Source organism: Cokeromyces recurvatus, assembly GCF_025118155.1.
Source record: "Cokeromyces recurvatus strain NRRL 2243 chromosome Unknown BX663scaffold_7, whole genome shotgun sequence".
Classification (NCBI taxonomy): Eukaryota; Fungi; Mucoromycota; class Mucoromycetes; order Mucorales; family Mucoraceae; genus Cokeromyces; species Cokeromyces recurvatus.
In genome coordinates, this window is record NW_026251393.1 from 237,878 (window position 1) to 254,709 (window position 16,832).

General features: G+C 30.2%; 4 protein-coding genes across 4 annotated transcripts; 1 reads left to right on the forward strand and 3 right to left on the reverse strand.

Annotated features, from left to right (window-relative positions):
- Positions 1 to 2,923: 2,923 nt before the first annotated feature.
- Positions 2,924 to 4,972, forward strand: BX663DRAFT_586171 (uncharacterized protein; the record flags this gene model as incomplete). Its single annotated transcript, XM_051532245.1, has 2 exons — positions 2,924 to 3,966; positions 4,046 to 4,972. The coding sequence occupies exons 1-2, from the start codon at positions 3,313 to 3,315 to the stop codon at positions 4,970 to 4,972; spliced, it is 1,581 nt and encodes a 526-aa protein (XP_051384564.1). The 5' UTR covers positions 2,924 to 3,312.
- A 4,128-nt stretch (positions 4,973 to 9,100) lies between these two features.
- BX663DRAFT_451088 (MCM2/3/5 family-domain-containing protein) lies at positions 9,101 to 12,210 on the reverse strand. Its single transcript, XM_051523751.1, has 5 exons — positions 12,168 to 12,210; positions 11,862 to 12,109; positions 11,503 to 11,767; positions 9,505 to 11,433; positions 9,101 to 9,429 (listed from the first exon to the last, which is right to left on the reverse strand). Exons 1-5 carry the CDS (start codon positions 12,168 to 12,170, stop codon positions 9,160 to 9,162), a joined length of 2,715 nt encoding a protein of 904 aa, XP_051384565.1. The 5' UTR covers positions 12,171 to 12,210; the 3' UTR covers positions 9,101 to 9,159.
- A 1,277-nt stretch (positions 12,211 to 13,487) lies between these two features.
- BX663DRAFT_408600 (uncharacterized protein) lies at positions 13,488 to 13,799 on the reverse strand (the record flags this gene model as incomplete). The annotated part of the gene is made up of 1 exon (XM_051522270.1): positions 13,488 to 13,799. A coding segment is annotated over one exon (312 nt), but the record flags the coding sequence as incomplete, so codon positions are not given.
- A 366-nt stretch (positions 13,800 to 14,165) lies between these two features.
- Positions 14,166 to 15,863, reverse strand: BX663DRAFT_401685 (VTC domain-containing protein; the record flags this gene model as incomplete). Its single annotated transcript, XM_051522222.1, has 4 exons — positions 14,166 to 15,018; positions 15,122 to 15,321; positions 15,428 to 15,753; positions 15,803 to 15,863. Coding segments are annotated over 4 exons (1,440 nt in total), but the record flags the coding sequence as incomplete, so codon positions are not given.
- Positions 15,864 to 16,832: the final 969 nt, after the last annotated feature.

A 16,832-nucleotide genomic window follows, 5' to 3' on the forward strand; every position in this document is an offset into this window, starting at 1 on the left:
TTGTGAACAGAGCATTAGGGTGATAGATGCAGGGTTTAGGGGACACCACCAGGTAACCAACCTAGGCGCCAGCGGACTACTTGGCTGCGTTCTGCATTCGACGTAGGTAACTAGAGGATAGGATCGATACTCAGGATAGAGACGCAGACACAAAGCTGTTTACAGTGGTTTGCGTTTAAAAATATAGTCTCTTGCCTTGGCGTTATATAATTTTGAGTAACCAATATAATTTTTGAGCCACCAGTATAATTTTTGACTCAAAAGTATAAAATCATAAATTCAATGTAAAAATCATTAGCTCAATGATAAAAAAAATTATTTGTGTTTGAATAATAAGTTTTTTGCTATATTAGAATGATGAATAATGTTAAACAATGAATAGTAATGGTTGCTAATAAAAGGTATGGGACCAATAGACATGATACAGTTGATTATCTAGCACGTTTGATAGTATAAGATTGCTTAATATACTAAGATCAAGAATAACCATCAAACAAGAGCTATTTAATATGAGCTTCATACTATTTATTACTATAGTTGCAACCCTCGAAAAAAAATCGTTCCAGACTCATTCAGGGCACTCCATATTCCGACTAGTATTGTCCTATGTAAAAACCGAAGTGGAAAGAGTACACAAGTGCAATCAAGCACAAGCACTATTACAATAGTTCAGGCAACGTTTTTACAATTGCATTAGTACGCTCACAAGCGCTTTAACCACTTCTGCCACAATTATGCAACGAGTTTTTAGAAGATTACGGACCAACAGAGTGGTACTTGAATGAGATTTTTCAACAAAATGAAGGTGCCTAACAAGCAAGTAGTATCAAGACTATATTAAAAGGCAAAAGGGAGATGACAGACCAATAAATAGTTTTAGACAGATCCAGAAGAAAAAATTATTAACAGACTCTAACAGTAATAAATATATTTATTTCTGATTTGCCATTTTAAACACTTCATAATACACTGTATTCAATAAAAAAAAAAGAAAAAAAAACAAAAACTTGCAAGACAAAAAAGCTTGTCTTTTTAAAGAACTACAGAACATAGAACCAATATAGTTACTATAAAAGTGATTTGAAGATTTCTATTATTATTTATGTGTAGTTAGAATTTATCACTTAAAGCACTTGAACATTTACCAATAAACAAATATATATGATTAAATTGAATAGTCAGAAAGTAAATTAGAAGGTAACCATAAGTGTATGTGTCCATAAATTATATTAGATATGGCGGCAACGGCAACACAGCATGATAGAGATGTGTTAAAGAGGACACCAAAGATCAAAGTTACCAAGTGTTTTAAAGACTATCCGATGAACAACACCAAAGAGTTAATTAAGTAAAGAGAATTTTTCTCTACAGCAGGAGCTTGAATGTAATGGCTCAAACAAATCTTATCAAGTTTATCGTAAGATTCTTTTGGCTTAACTTTTAGGCTTTGGCTCTTTGGCTTAAATATTCTATAAAAACAAACATAAATATGGGCTTTATGCTCAATTCATAAGTAGAAAATATCTTAGTAAAAAGAAAAACATTTCATTAAAGGAAAAAGATCTAGGACTTTATCATTTTTTGGATAAAACTGGAAGTTTGAAACCTCTTTCCTTTTATTTACAACTCAAATTATTTAATAAGTTTCCAAATTCGATGGCATGTTGTTTATAGTATAAAAGAAAAAAGAAAAAGTGCAATAGTAAAACATGAAGATGCTACAATTGTACCATTAAAAGCCAAACCCTAACCCAGTTGATTTGTGCCCCAAAAAATCAATAACAAAAATCTTCAAACATAAATTTATACGTCATCACGCAAATTTCAGGCTATTTCATGAGAGAATTTTTTTTCCTTGTTTTTCTTATTAAACCACATTGGCTTTCGTAAATTGATTGTAAAGTAGCTAATTTTTAAATGCTTCTTTATAACTTTACGAACTCCAATTGTTTTTATGTAGATGTCTATCTAACTCAGCTTCTGGTTTATGATGATGATAATTAACTATTTTTTGCATCGTGGAAAGCCGAACTTGATCACAGGATGACAAATGCTTCTCCTGTTGTAGGTCTTTGTAAGACAGGAGCTGGCTAGTTTGGCTCAACCTTGGTTTGACTTGCGGGCTTATCTTGCTCTAACCAATTCCTCACTCTTGTGGTGGCATGTATTGCTGTTGCTTGAGTCTGGGTAGTCACCAGATTGATATTTTCCTCTATTTTAACTATTTTGTCCCTTTTATTTCTAGGTTATATGTTGAAGATCTTTCAAAATAATCGACCTTTATTTCAAGAAAAAGAGGACTAACTTTTTTCTAGCTGAATTCTATTTACTCCTGTTTTAGTTGCTGGTTTGAAGACTTGGGTCACTCATACTTTATGATTCGCAACTTCTTCTTATTGAAATAATAATATATACTTTTATATTGCTTCTTGTTTGTTCTTAAAATGGTTAATAAAAAGTTATTACAGACTATGTTGTAAAGATTGTGCATCAAACAACTTATTGTTGACATATACAACGTACTTTATTTAGTAAGTATGATCGAGTACCAATGTGTTTGACTTCAGACGAAAAGTATATTTCAATATCAAGGAATATCTTCAGTGGATTCTTATATGATAAAATTGAGGAATAAAGACATTCCTATTTGTAGTATTAACTTCATTTGTACATCAAATGCAATAGGAAAGAGGAAAATAATAATAAATTTCAGCGGTACCTATTTGAAAATAAATGACATGAATAAATTGTACAAGCACATCCAAGGATCAGGCTGATGTGAAAAGAACTGATAGTCTCACAATGCAACAAAAAGTGTTCTTTGTATTGTATGATAACTCATTCAAAATCTTTAAAACTGGGTTTAAATTCTTTTTAAAGCTGTATGAAAGTTTTTAAACACTACGTGTTGTGTAGAAATATTGTTAACTAAATTATGCTATTGAGAACAAAAAAAGAATTAAATTGGTATTTTATTTAGATCAAGGATGTGACATGAATGAGAACATTGAATACTCTTATAAGTTACTGGAATAATAACATTAGAATGTCTTTATACAATTGCATATACAGAGACAATGAGCCTAACCAATCATATTAATGCGCGTGAAATCATTTTTATGTTACAAGATCAAGGACTAATGCTTTTGCATAAACTGTATGTAGATAAAGATATTTTGTGTAAAAATTGGTGGGTTATTATCGGTGTAACAATGAGACATCATTTGATAGACTATGACTTCTTTGACTGTGTAACGGTGTTATTGGTATATATAAGCGCGAAAAATATTTTTTTTATCCTTCTTCTTAATCATGACCATTAATTGTCCTTCACGGTACAAACAATATAAAATAGAACAAAGTGAAACTGGAGTTGGCAAGTTTTTCAAGGAACATAATGCTATTGATTGGTGTTTGTATAACTATTCAAATTTCCACAGAAGTGTTCACCAAAATATTGCAAGTAAATTGAAGCGGAAGTTTCATGACGATCCTGAAAAGATCAAAAAGTTACAACATGTACCTATTGAAATCAAAAAATTTATTGGAGAATTAGAAAATGACAAAAACATGAAAAATATCAAGAAGCAGAAGAAAGAAGAAGGCAGTACTGTGAACAACTTCCACAACTCAACCATTGGTGTAGCTGGAGAGAATAATGGAAGTGTTGTTTTAAATAATATTGCCAGAAAAAGAAAGGCTGAAGAAGAAGTAGAAGAAGAAGAAGAAGAAGAAAAAGAAGACAAAGTGAATAGTAATGGTGATGATAATGTATTGGTGATTGATACCAGCGAAGACTCTATCAATCCAGCATTGAGACCTTTATATGAACATGTTTATAAAGTATTCCAAGGGAAAGACGTCGATATAAGTGATATCAAGCGTATATACCACGGAGACACCATACAGGACAAAATGTATAAATTTTGTTATGACAGTTTCCCTGAATATACAAGTATGACAAAGGTGAAAAAATCATTTTATCACTGTTATTTGTCAGGACTCGTTAACTGTATTGATATGAACAATAATGCATTAATTAAAGAAATACCAAATGAAAGTATCCAAAAAAGCTTTCGGTCATAAATCATTGAAGATTGACGAAGTGGATGTTAAACAATACATTATCAAATTAAAACAAGTATATTTGGAAGATGGAATTGATGGCTTGAGATCTGAAATTGTCAAGCAAAAGTATGAAATAATGTCAGAAAAAAGTTTCAAGGATTGTATTGTGAATATGAAGTATTTGATTTTGGAAATGATGGAAATCATATTGAATGAAGTGGAGTTCGGTGTCTGCAAAAGTAATACCAACGAGATTAACTACCTTGTATACTGGAAGAGTATTTTTTCTGTTGCTTTTCGTGGAGCAAATGTAATACTGAGAATTGGAGAAACTAACAGTACTGGAACAAAGTTTGACAGAATGTTAAATGAAATGGAGTTCGGAGAAACATCTGCGTACGTTTCTGGCCGCAAAGTAGACATGATTGTAGAAACGAAAACGGTCAATATTAAGAACGTTACAATCACCGTTGAACTATCAAATGCGGAGTTCAAGAAGATGGATGTTGAAGATGACTTCATCACTATTCAACAGAATAAAAATATACGTACAAGCAAAAGTATATTGTCAAATATATTTCCTTTAGAAGGACACAACACTGTTATTGGCATGAATTTTGTGGGACTTTCCGGATACTTTTTCAATGCCAATTTCATTGATGCTGCTGTGTTTGTAAACAAAGTTGCGGATGTATACCTTCCTGGGAACGATGTAGATCTTATGGACTTTATGGATGACTGCGAAACCATATTGAGCATTATATTCGCATACAAGAAATACATGGTAAACCAAGCTGAAGAAGTTAATAGAAAGTATCAAGCTTTAAGAAGAAGAAGATTGGTGGCCAGTATAGAAGAAAAAAGTGAAAACTTCCCCCCCACCTTCTACTCTCCCAAACGTTAATTGCTATAAATTATAATTAAAATAATTATAATGTGATGTTTTTAAAATAAAAAAATATTTTATTGAGTATATCTAGTTATAAAAATTGTTGAATTGAGTTTCTTTGATACGTAAATGTATGCAATTCTTTTTCGTTTTCCTCTACAAGTACTGTAGATTGAATAGATTTTTTTTTCATCAATCTGGTTAAACAATGGACAACGGAGCATACAATAATTTATAATTCTTCTAACAAAAAGAGAACAAAGGGATATCTTTATATACACCAATAACTAAGGCATACCTTACTGCAGTTTCAATAATTGCCATAACTTTCTATTTTTTATTTTTATACCAAACTTTGTCGATAAGCCTGCACAAGTAGCTAAATTTATTTCTTTGCTACAGAATAAAAATATGAATATTAGTAAGGCTGTAACAGAGGCAGGAATTGAACCTACAAGCTGCTTACAAATTTAACAAATAATGGAAAGAAAACGGAGGCAAAATTTTATCAGGTTATAAACCAGCAACTAAAGTCAAGCCTAAAAGAAATAATGCACGTCACTGCAAAAAAATTGTCCGTCGTACGTATGGAGTACTATGCGGCGTACGCACGTACGCTATATAGTACGCTGGTATACGCAGTACGAACGTATTAGATATATATGGCGTACGGTACGTCGTACTTGCGTACGCCGTATAGTACTCCATACATACAACATATAACTTTTTACATTTGATTGGCTATTTCTTTGAAAAACATGAACCATCATTGGTATTTTGCAACATAAATAACGTTTATTTACGTTAGGTCTTTATTACTTATTAGCTTATAAAATACATTCAATTCATATTAGGCTTTTATTATTGCCTTGTTTATTGGACGTTATTTAAAAATAAACATATAGTTTGTTTACATAAAATGTGACTTTATTTACATTTAGAATAGTAATAATAATAATAATGGCATATATAGCAAATGAATTATTGCAAAAGCAATTTATTTTTTTCAATAATAAAAAAAAGGATATTTCTTGCAATTAATAATAGAAAATACGACTGCACTTACCTTTGCATCTTTAAAAAGAAATAGTACAATTACGCAGTAAATAGATACAAATAAATAAGAGAAAAAGACAGAGATAATAATGATAGGGGTCCAGGAAGCTAAATTATAGCAGTTAAACAGAAGCAAACAAACAATCTATAATAAACAAAGTTGATTAGTTAGTAAATAAAAAATAAAAAAAAGTATTGGTATTCAAAAGAATAAAATACTTACCGAAAACAAAAAAAAGGGGTTTTCAAAAAGGACAAAAGCTATTTGAAAAAAAAAAGTAAAAAGTCCTAAAAGAAGAGAATAAAAGATAAGGCTGGTATATTTTATATTAGACAAAGAAAGTATACCTTTGGAATTAACAGATAAATGTTATGTTTTATTTTACCTTTTTATATACATTTATTTACCTGTTTAAAACGTGTTTGATTAAAGATAATAGACAAGTCAGTATATGTGTTAATATAAACAATAGTTATTATCTTACCTTTAACATATCATTGAAAAATGCTCTGTATAAAAAGTAGAAAAAGCTACTACCAACATAAACAAGACTCTTTTGCTAAGAAAGAAATAAAACTGGTCAGTATAAATTCGTTAATAAGGATATTCTAAATCTTTATACTATCTTGAATATTATAAATATCTATAGAAAATAAAATAACTGTAAGTAAATAAGTATTAATCGAAAAGAAATAAAAAAGAAATAATAATGATGTAGGAAGATAGTCATTTTATTAATTTCCTCTATGATCATGATTTTTCTATAGATCCATTTTTGGAAAAATAAGTATTTTTTTCTGTAATTTCAAAATGTACAAAGTGTGATTACTTTTTTTTTTCTAATTTCACAATTCAAATAGTCTAATTACTTTTTTTTTCTCTTCAATTATGTTATTTATTAAATGTTTCAATATTCGTTTGGCATTTCAACTTAATTGCCACCATCATTTCGAAATGTCAATTTTAATGTTGTAATGGAAATGAAGATTACTTTTATAATTAATTGTTTCCAACATTTTTTTTAATTTAAATTGTATTCACTTTTAGATAAAAGACAAAACAATTTTATAATAAAATAATGTATTTTATTTTGATTTAATCAAAAATACATAATAATGATGGATTTTTTTTTTTTTTTTTGCATGGCTGAAAAAATAATGCATTTGTAAATTTTACCTGAAGGGAAAAATTAAAAAGTACTTTTAAAATTCAGCTAAATATTAAATTTTAGAAATTTTATTGGCTAATTTTTGTACCTGGGAAATTTTACCCCTTAAAAAACACACAGCCAAAATAGCTGTAAATTTAAACATTACAGAAATAATGAGTATTAGCAGTAGACAACTATATACATATTTCTGGATATATTTATTCTATGATAGTATATTGAACATAATATATCTTTTATTTGGAAGTTTTATATTAAAAATAAGTAGAAATAAAAAATTAAAAAAATCGTAGCTTAAATTGTGGCGTACGACGTAAAGTACTCCATACGTACGACGGACAATTTTTTTGCAGTGGGTAAGTAAAGTTTACAGAGGAGTACTCTCAGTTCCTTAATGGTTATGTTGAAAAGAATTTTACTTGTATCATCAAAGATGCTACGCTTGATCTTTGTGCTGCTTTTCAAGATTTAACAGTTAGTGAAGCTACTATCTATTGTCATATAACAGAAAAACTCCCAATTTACTCTCACGCGTACTCAGTCAAGAATATTAGAACGAAATTCCAAAAGTACAATTGAACAACGTAGCCGATTTCTTGAATATTTGGATGAGAATGGAATTGAAAGTGGACTTAAAAAAATATGGTACGTCCCGTAGCATATTCAAAAAAAAAAAAAAGGAACGCCAGCAGAAGTAAAAGTACTACCAGAAGGTGTCAATTTAAGCATTTTAGGTTGCCTGTCAGCCTATGAATGTATTGCAATGTCGCAGCAGATGTATAAGTCAAATAGAAAACAAAAAAAGTAAGGGTAGAGGAACAAAGAGACGCCTTCCACATGAAACCAATTCAAGTCACTTTTTGTTATTTGTTGAAAAAATAGCTACTCTGCTTAATAAGCATGGATTAAAAAATATGTATATTGTCATGGACAATGCCAAAATACATAAAACACTTGCAATCTTGAAAGCAGTTCATAATTTCGAGCATACACCTTTATCTCTCTCTCCTTGTTCGCCGTTTTTAAATCCAATTGAAGAGTGTTGGGCAAAAATCAAGTCTGAAGTACGTAAAACGCTCCTTACAAGTAATGAGTTGGTGTCTCATAGAATTGAAGAAGCAGTCGAAAAGGCTACAGCTAAGGACTGTCGAGGTTGAATTCGCCACTCTAAAAGGTTTTTTCCTGATTGTCGAAACATGGATAGAATATGAATATAACAATAAATTTAATAGCTTTTGTCAAAATACAATTACACGCTTGATTTTTATATGAATATTATGATTGTTATATAGAGTTTATGATTTTTATAGTAAGTTTATATATATATATATATATATATATATATATATATGTATATATGTATATATTGATATGTATATACTATAACCAGCTTATGATTTTTATATTCTTAGGTCAAAAATTATGCTGGTGGCTCAAAATTATATTGGTTACTCAAGTCTTTAATGCTAAGGCAAAAAATTATATACACATGTGTATATCTTTCGCATAGAAGAGGCAGCGGGTTATCGTATCATAATAGTCTGTATGATTTTCTTTATCCTCTAATCTCCAATTATTGTTATTGTTTCCACACGCACACACACACACCTTCGAATGCAATGGTATAGGCTTTTAATATCTAATATACACTTCACTTTATCATCTTGGGCTGTTCTTACAAACGAACTCTTATTATCATCGTGAATCCTACTTTGTCTTTCAGATGTTCCTTGTTGCTGTGTGACAAGGTTAAGTAATTATTGTATTTGATAGCTTGGACTTATTTACACTTACTGCTATTGGCTTTTATAAAATAAAATAAAATAAAATAATGCTTACTTGCTTGATTGATTTTTATTTTTATTTTTTTATTTTATTTTATTTTATAATATTACAAATCAGATACATGTATAAGTATATATTTATAAGAGAAATTAATAATGTACTTGAAAGGGAGATAAACAGATATGAATGAAATTAATTATATTCCTTAATAATAACACCTTGACTAGAATTCAACTTGTATCTATTCTTTTTAAATTGTTCTGAATTGAAGAAAGATTTCACGTCTTGAACATTCAATGTTCTTGCTCTATTTTCAAATTCTGAAAGAGTAATAGTAACTTCATTTGGAAGTCTTCTATAGCGAAGTTGATATAATTTACGCTTTTCAGTACAAATATCGTCTAATGTAGCAAATAATAATTCATAATCATCTCGAGAGTTTCTGATAAACTTCATGAAACGCTATTTAAATAGAGTATTAGTTGTTTTTTTTTTCTTTTTTTTTTGACTTGTCTCTTTTAAACATATAATACTTACTCTACGAAGAATTTTCATCATACTGTATTTCTGTGCACTAATGAAACTATCTAATGCAACACGAATAGCCATATCTACATCATCAGAACGGACATATTCTCTTAGGTGCATCTTAGCATTTGCTTCAGCAAGACGAATCATGGATTCCAAGTGACGAACAGTAATGGGGATACTACCATTTGCAAGAGACTCACGTCTTAATTCAGAATAAAGTCGTGATAATTTATCTTCATCAACTTGTTGTAATTTAGGTTGAATTTTTTCACGTGCATACATGATATATTTCTTTAAAAGATCTTGATCAATAATATCTGGATCTCTAGCTTTTGGTTGAGCGAAATTGTCATCTGTTCCATTATGAAGAGGATGGCTAAGAACATGACTGCCTATAACATTAGTGGCAAGGATATGATCTTGTTCAGGATCCACTAAATCTTTTACAACACAAAGTACATCAAAACGTGATAAGATAGGTTCAGTTAATTCAACGTTTTGAGCGAAAGGAACAGAAGAGTTATAACGACCACGTATAGGGTTAGCAGCAGCAATCACAGAGCATCTAGCTTGTAATGTGGTAACGATACCAGCTTTAGAAATAGAAATAGATTGTTGTTCCATAGCTTCGTGAATAGATGTACGATCAGCGTCATTCATTTTATCAAACTCATCAATCAAACAGACACCACGATCAGCAAGTACAAGGGCACCACCTTCTAATGTCCATTCACGTGTAATAGGATCTTTATGTACTGAAGCTGTTAAACCAACAGCACTTGCACCTTGACCTGTGGTAAATACAGCACGATGAGCTGTTTTCTCAACATATTTGAGGAATTGAGACTTTGCAGTACCAGGATCACCCAACATTAAAATATTAATATCACCACGAATAATATGCTTGCCTTGAATATTCTTTGGAACACCACCAAACATGGCTAAGGCGATAGCACGCTTGATGTCTTCGTGACCATAAATGGAAGGTGCAATACTCTTGATGATCTTCTTACCAATACTCTTATCTTTACCCATTTCTAAAATTTGTTTAGTATCATCTTCCGTTAGTTTATAAGCAGCAAACATATTTTCCTTTTTGTTGATGTGATTTGCTTCAATAATTGTTGCGAATACAGGGAAACCATTTTTGGTACTAAGTGAGGCATCAAAATTATTACGATAGATACCAATAACTTCAATCTCTTCACCAGGTTTGGCCTGATCGATCAAGTCCCAAAGACAAATCACTTCTCTATGTCGAGGTAAACGTCCAGGAGGGACTGTGCCTGGAGATTCTTGAATAGTTAATTTTTGGTAATTACGATACACAGTCTGTTCCATATTTACATGGAAGGGTCCTTTGCTCTGACAACTTGGACATGTATTGATTTTAATTTCGTTATGAATATCTTGATAGAATGGACCTAAAAGGGCTGAACATTTACCACAATTGTATTTGACCCACTTTAATTGAGGAAAGACACCGGTACGACGAGTGACGACACCTGACACACGAACTAAACAGTTTAATTGAGACTGTCTTAATTCACGCAATGTGTTCTTAACGGGCAAATCAGTGATACGAACATGAATTTCACGATGAATACGTTCATAGGCAGGAAATTGCATTAATGTAACCTCTAAAGCAACTTCATCAAGAATTTTCAACATTTCAAGAGGTGAATTGGATAAAAAGTATGCCAAAATAACTTTCTTTTCTGCTAAATTTTCATAATTGACTTCAAATGATTCTTTATTACGTTCACCCATATCTCTGATACGTTCACCATAAACAGATGTACCATGTTCATCCACATAAGTCTGCAAAAAGTCTTTAAATTCACGTTTAATACCTCGTCGTACTGCCTCTCTCGTAATCCAAACTGCAATTGATGAATCTTTAACATTACGAAGGTCATTTAAGGACATTTCAGGCTAATAAAGAATTAAATAACTAATATTTAACTATTTGTCTCCTTTTTCTCTATAACGCATAAAACTTACAACACCATCTTCATCTTGATCAACATCCTGAGCTTCATAAATATGTCGACGTCTAATAACTGGTGGTTGAATATCATTTGATTCATCATCTAAACCATAAATAAAGGCGCCTGCTACTCGACCTTCTCTTCTTCTAATCTCTACATCACGTCTGTTTAAATTTCTATCAATCGCATTACGTTCAGCTATATCTAAAGGCTCATATTGTGCATCATCAATGCCTTCTTGTTCATAATTATCCAATCTTTCGTTATCAACATAATCTCTATAATATTATATAATATACAAATGAATATTTTTGTCTATGCTTTTTTCTTTCTTTCTTTCTTTCTTTCTTTTTCCAAATAATGATTTTGTACCTTTCAGCATCTTGAAAAATATCAATGTCATCATCATCTGAATTGTCTAGATTATCATCGCCAAATGCTGTATCAATAACTTCTTCCTCTTCTGCCTCCTCTCTATAATTTGCCTCAGAGAAAAAGGCAGCAGGTGAAGAAGGAAGAATAGAAGAGGGATCAGGGTAAGAGGAATTGCCAACTTCTGCTGATTCACCTTGACGAATGTCACTATTTCTTCTTCTTTTACGATCTGGATTCAAGCTTGACTATGGTTACATTAGTTTAGGATTCTCTAACATTGAATTAGTTATTTTTTTGAGTTACCATTTATAATTTTTTGTAGATAAAAAGAATTAAATAAATAAATAAATAAAGGGGAAATAGGTTCTAATAAAAAAAATTAAAATTTTTTTTTTGTATAAAACGCGTTTTTTGGTTATATAACGTGTTTCGTGACAGCGCAATCAGTTTTACTGGATACTTTATTCTCTTCCTTTTTTTTTTATATATACATATAATATATTCTTCATTCTCTCTCTTTTAATAGTAAATTTTGATTGTAATCTGAAGGAAATAGCAACACTAATAATCTACTGAGCATTACCGTATCTGTCTTTTTTACAAAAAAAAAAGGAACATTGCCTTCTTCCCCCCCCCACATTTACCATCGTGATAACTTATCCAACAACCTCATCACAAGACTTTTAAAAGATGATAGCTTCATTCCAAATTAATTATTAAATCAGAAACTAACGATACTCTAGAAATGTTAAAGATTAAAGTGTCATCATTTCTCAACAGCTTGTTAATTTGATCTGAACAGTCAATTGATTCAATTGTCAACTATGGTTAATTATAGTTCAGTATACACAACCTTGAGCAAACAACACTAGTATTTCTATCTGGGGGGTTTCTTTAAAACTGGATCAAGTGGTCTTTTTTTTTTTTTCTCTTATATATCTTTTAAACAGTTGATCTTGAATAGTAATTCTACACGAATGCCGATATCTATATACTTTAGATATTGGCTATACATATTACGAATGTATCATTGTAATATATATGTATATATGCATTTCAAAAAAAAATCGACAATAACCATATTATCCTTATATGTATATAACTGACTGTTATACACAATATTAATCTCTTGATCCCAAGTCGGCTAATCATGATCTCATTAGTTACTTACTTTGTAGCTTCCCCTTTCCGCTAGTTTTATCTAGCATTATCATTTGTATTTTAGCATTTATACAGTAGATAAATTGTTGCTTTGTATTTTTACCAGATACTAATGACTAGTAAAGGTATGCAAATATAGATAAATAGATTGCATTTTATTTTTATGATAATGAGTAAAAATAATAGTAATAGTAATAATAGTAATAATAATAGTAATAATAATAATAATAAACTAACGTTATAATATATAGCAACTCATTTTAAACCTATTCTAAATATAATATTTACATGTACATATATCATTGTTTTCTGTCAGTTAATTAGATCCTTATTATTCTAAGCTAAGCTTTCTGCTGATATACGAACTATTTATAAAAAAAAAATAGTATTAAATATCAAAACTACAACAACAAGAAAAAAGATTTTTTCCCCCCTTTTTTTCATCATATATCACTTACGATAAAAATTAATAGAAACAGCAATAATCATAATTAAAGTAAGCATAGCAGGTCCATATTTATCTGAAAAGTCGCCTATTTCTTTACGAGCAATTAGACCCACTCGAATATGATAAATATAGAGAGCATAAATCATGATAGTAACAGCCACGATCATAAAGATAATAGCAGATATATATCCTACATGATCTGAAAAATTTAATAAGCCAACAGCTAAAGCACCTAATAATAACGTAAATCGAAGCCAAGATAAGAAAGTACGTTCATTAGCAAAGAAAGATTTTGCAGGTGGTGGAGTGATAGGCACGGTAGCACGTGGACGAGTTGTAGTCGTGACTGACTCTCGTCTTGTTGACGGATGCTTTCTTCTGAAAATGGTTTTAGATTTCTTAAAGACAGTTCGAAGACCAGCAGGTGATAATTTCTTTAAGAACGTATCTGTCGCTGTTGTTTTGGAGCTTCCAACTGCTTCTTCTTCATCTCCATGAAAAGTTCCTGAAGAAGAGGCCTCTGATTGTTGTCGATGTAATAAAGGTGTATGTTCTGTAGCCTCAGCCATTGTTAATTGGACACTATCTGCTGTAGTCAACTTGGAGCCATCACCTGCGGCAGATGAATCAAACGATGTAGCGCTACTTTGAATTGTTTCAGGGCGTCTGACACCAAAGGCACCTGTAGCAGATTTGCGAATATCAATGTCCATCTGAGGCAACCAAAAGGGCAAGACATTAATTTTATCTTCTAATAAAGTAGCACAACCATGAATGAATTTAGAGAATTTAGGGACAGATTCAACTAGATGAGAATTGACAAGCTCAGTGATCCATTGAGGAGGTTCTTGACCTAATTGAGTCTGTAATTTGACTTCCAAGATAGCATAAGGGAAACGACAAATATCTGAATCAGGTAATTGTTTAAATGGGAAATCAATACCAATATCCGTACGACGCCAATTATCACCAGAACGAATGATGCCCTGATTATCTTCACGAATCATAGAAAGTTCAGTATCTAAACTGATACGTACACGAGCATCACCAGGTAATTGAAAGGCAGTACGATTATAAAAGGTTCTTATTAAAGGATGAAGACGTTTTGTTAAGACAGTGTATTGAACTTCCTGAGCAAGTTGTTCCATATCTTCAATTTCCTTTTCTGACTTTGTACCTTGTTCTTTCACTTTTGCAAATAATTCATCTGTAGTATATTTTCCATTCAAAAAGGCATTTAAATATTTTTCTTTAATTGGGAACCGAGCTTTAACTGATTTTTCACCAGTCCAATCTTCATGATGTGTTTTACGTTCAACGAATATAGTGTTTGTGTCCATACCACCATACCATCGCATTCGAATTGCCTGAGCTCCTTCTGTCTTTTCTAATCTACCCATATAAAGTTCAAAATCATCATTATCAAAATAAATACTTGTGATAGCAGAATCCTGTACTTCAAATTCTTTATTTGGATTAAATACAAGAACAGGTAAATGCTTGAGAATGATTAATTTTAATTCTGTAATATTATCAGGATGAACCCTTTAAAGAGAGAGAGAGTGAGTGAGTGAGAGTTAATAATAAGATTTGATACTATATATATATATATGTATATATACACATATATGATAATGTAAATAGTTACCAATACTTTGTTGTATTTCTTATAAAAGCAGATTGTTTACCACCTGCACCAGCATCACCACCTCGCTCTTTACCTCTTGTTCGAACACGATCATATAAAGTAGAGATACGTATAATTAAAGCTTCATAATTTTCCTTATAAAATGGTTTTGCATTTAATCTTGCCATAAACATTGGTTTAATAATCCAATTAGTAACTTTCTAAAATATATATGCATATATATATATATATATATAAATACAAATAAATCTGTAAATAGTTCTGATAATTGATAGATTTATATACATATTTATATTTATACTTTACATCATGTTTTTTGATAATTTTTAAAAATCCAGTATAGTTCAAACGAGTGAATTTCGCCAAATCATGAACATCAGCAATAATCTGACTTAATTCAATTTCAGATTCTGTAAATTCATCCTCATGAGGATCAGCTTTTTCACATAATGTATCTACTTGTTTAATTTCTTGTTGAATATGCTTAGTAATTTCAGACAATTTTACTTTTTGAAAATTATAAACTTTTGCTAAATCCTTTTCAAGTTTTTCCACAAATTTGGACTCATCTTCCTCTGTCCAATCTTGATGAGGTAACTTTTTTTTCAAGATCGACTTGAGTTCGTCGTAATCTACTATAAAGTTAGGAGAAGCTTATATAACTCAAAGATAATAACTTACCTAAATAATATTGTGTCCATTCTGGGTTTAAAGAAGTTCTTAGTGTATGACCGAACTTCATTTTTTTTTTAAAAAAAAAAAGGAAAAGAAGAAGAAGAAGAAAAAAGAATAAAAGAAGAATAGATTATTTTTCAAAACAAAAATAATAAAAAAAAACCATGTTTATTTTACATAGGGCATAATCTGAAGAAAGATCTCCGAATTAAATATTGTTGTCAACATCAAAATGATGATAAAAAAGGGTGAAAATTTTATACATGAAATTCATGCTTGTGACAGTAAAAAAAAAAAATGCGTATGGATTTCAAATATTACGTAAACATTCATACAACAGCAATCTTGAAATTTTTGGCCGTAATTTCTTTTTTTTTTTTTTAAAACAAAAAAAAAGAGAGAGATACTTTTTTTTTCTTAGGTAAAGAGAAGGTCATTTTCCATTAGAATTTAAAGATCTTTTCCATGTTCAGTAAAATCATTATTATCTTTCTTTTTTTGGAATCTGAGTATAGATCAAAAAAAAAAAAAGAAAAAAAAGAAAAAAAAGAAAAAAAAGAAAAAAAAGAAAAAAAAGAAAAAAAAGAAAAAAAGAAAAAAAAGAAAAAAAAGAAAAAAAAGAAAAAAAGAAAAAAAAGAAAAGTATAAAAGGCTTCATGTGTGATGTAAGTATTGCCATATAATATTTCTTATCTTTTTTTTTTGGTTTAGATGGTAAAACACGCGTGTATGTTTTCATTAGATTTATATGTTGTGTTGTAAATACATTTAAGGGTAAATAATACTGCATCTTAATAGATTGTCAAAGACCTTATAATAAATAGAAGAATTTATACCTGTTTGAGTTAATTATGAAGATGAATAAACAATGTAATTTCTATACTTTTGTCCACGTCTAAGATAAGCAAAATACATTGTCAATGATCAAACATAGCTTATTGAATATATATTTTAAGAAATATTTATTTATTTTTGCATATTAACATTATCTATTGTAATAAACAAAAAAAAAAGGAATGCCTCTTCTTCTTTCTTT

Bases quoted from the DNA above. Each gene is read 5' to 3' on its own strand.
- BX663DRAFT_451088 (XM_051523751.1), bottom strand. The intron at 11,768-11,861 runs GTACAAAATCAT...ATAATATTATAG, and splicing joins ATTTTTCAAGATGCTGAAAG to AGATTATGTTGATAACGAAA. The intron at 11,434-11,502 runs GTAAGTTTTATG...ATTCTTTATTAG, and splicing joins ATCAAGATGAAGATGGTGTT to CCTGAAATGTCCTTAAATGA.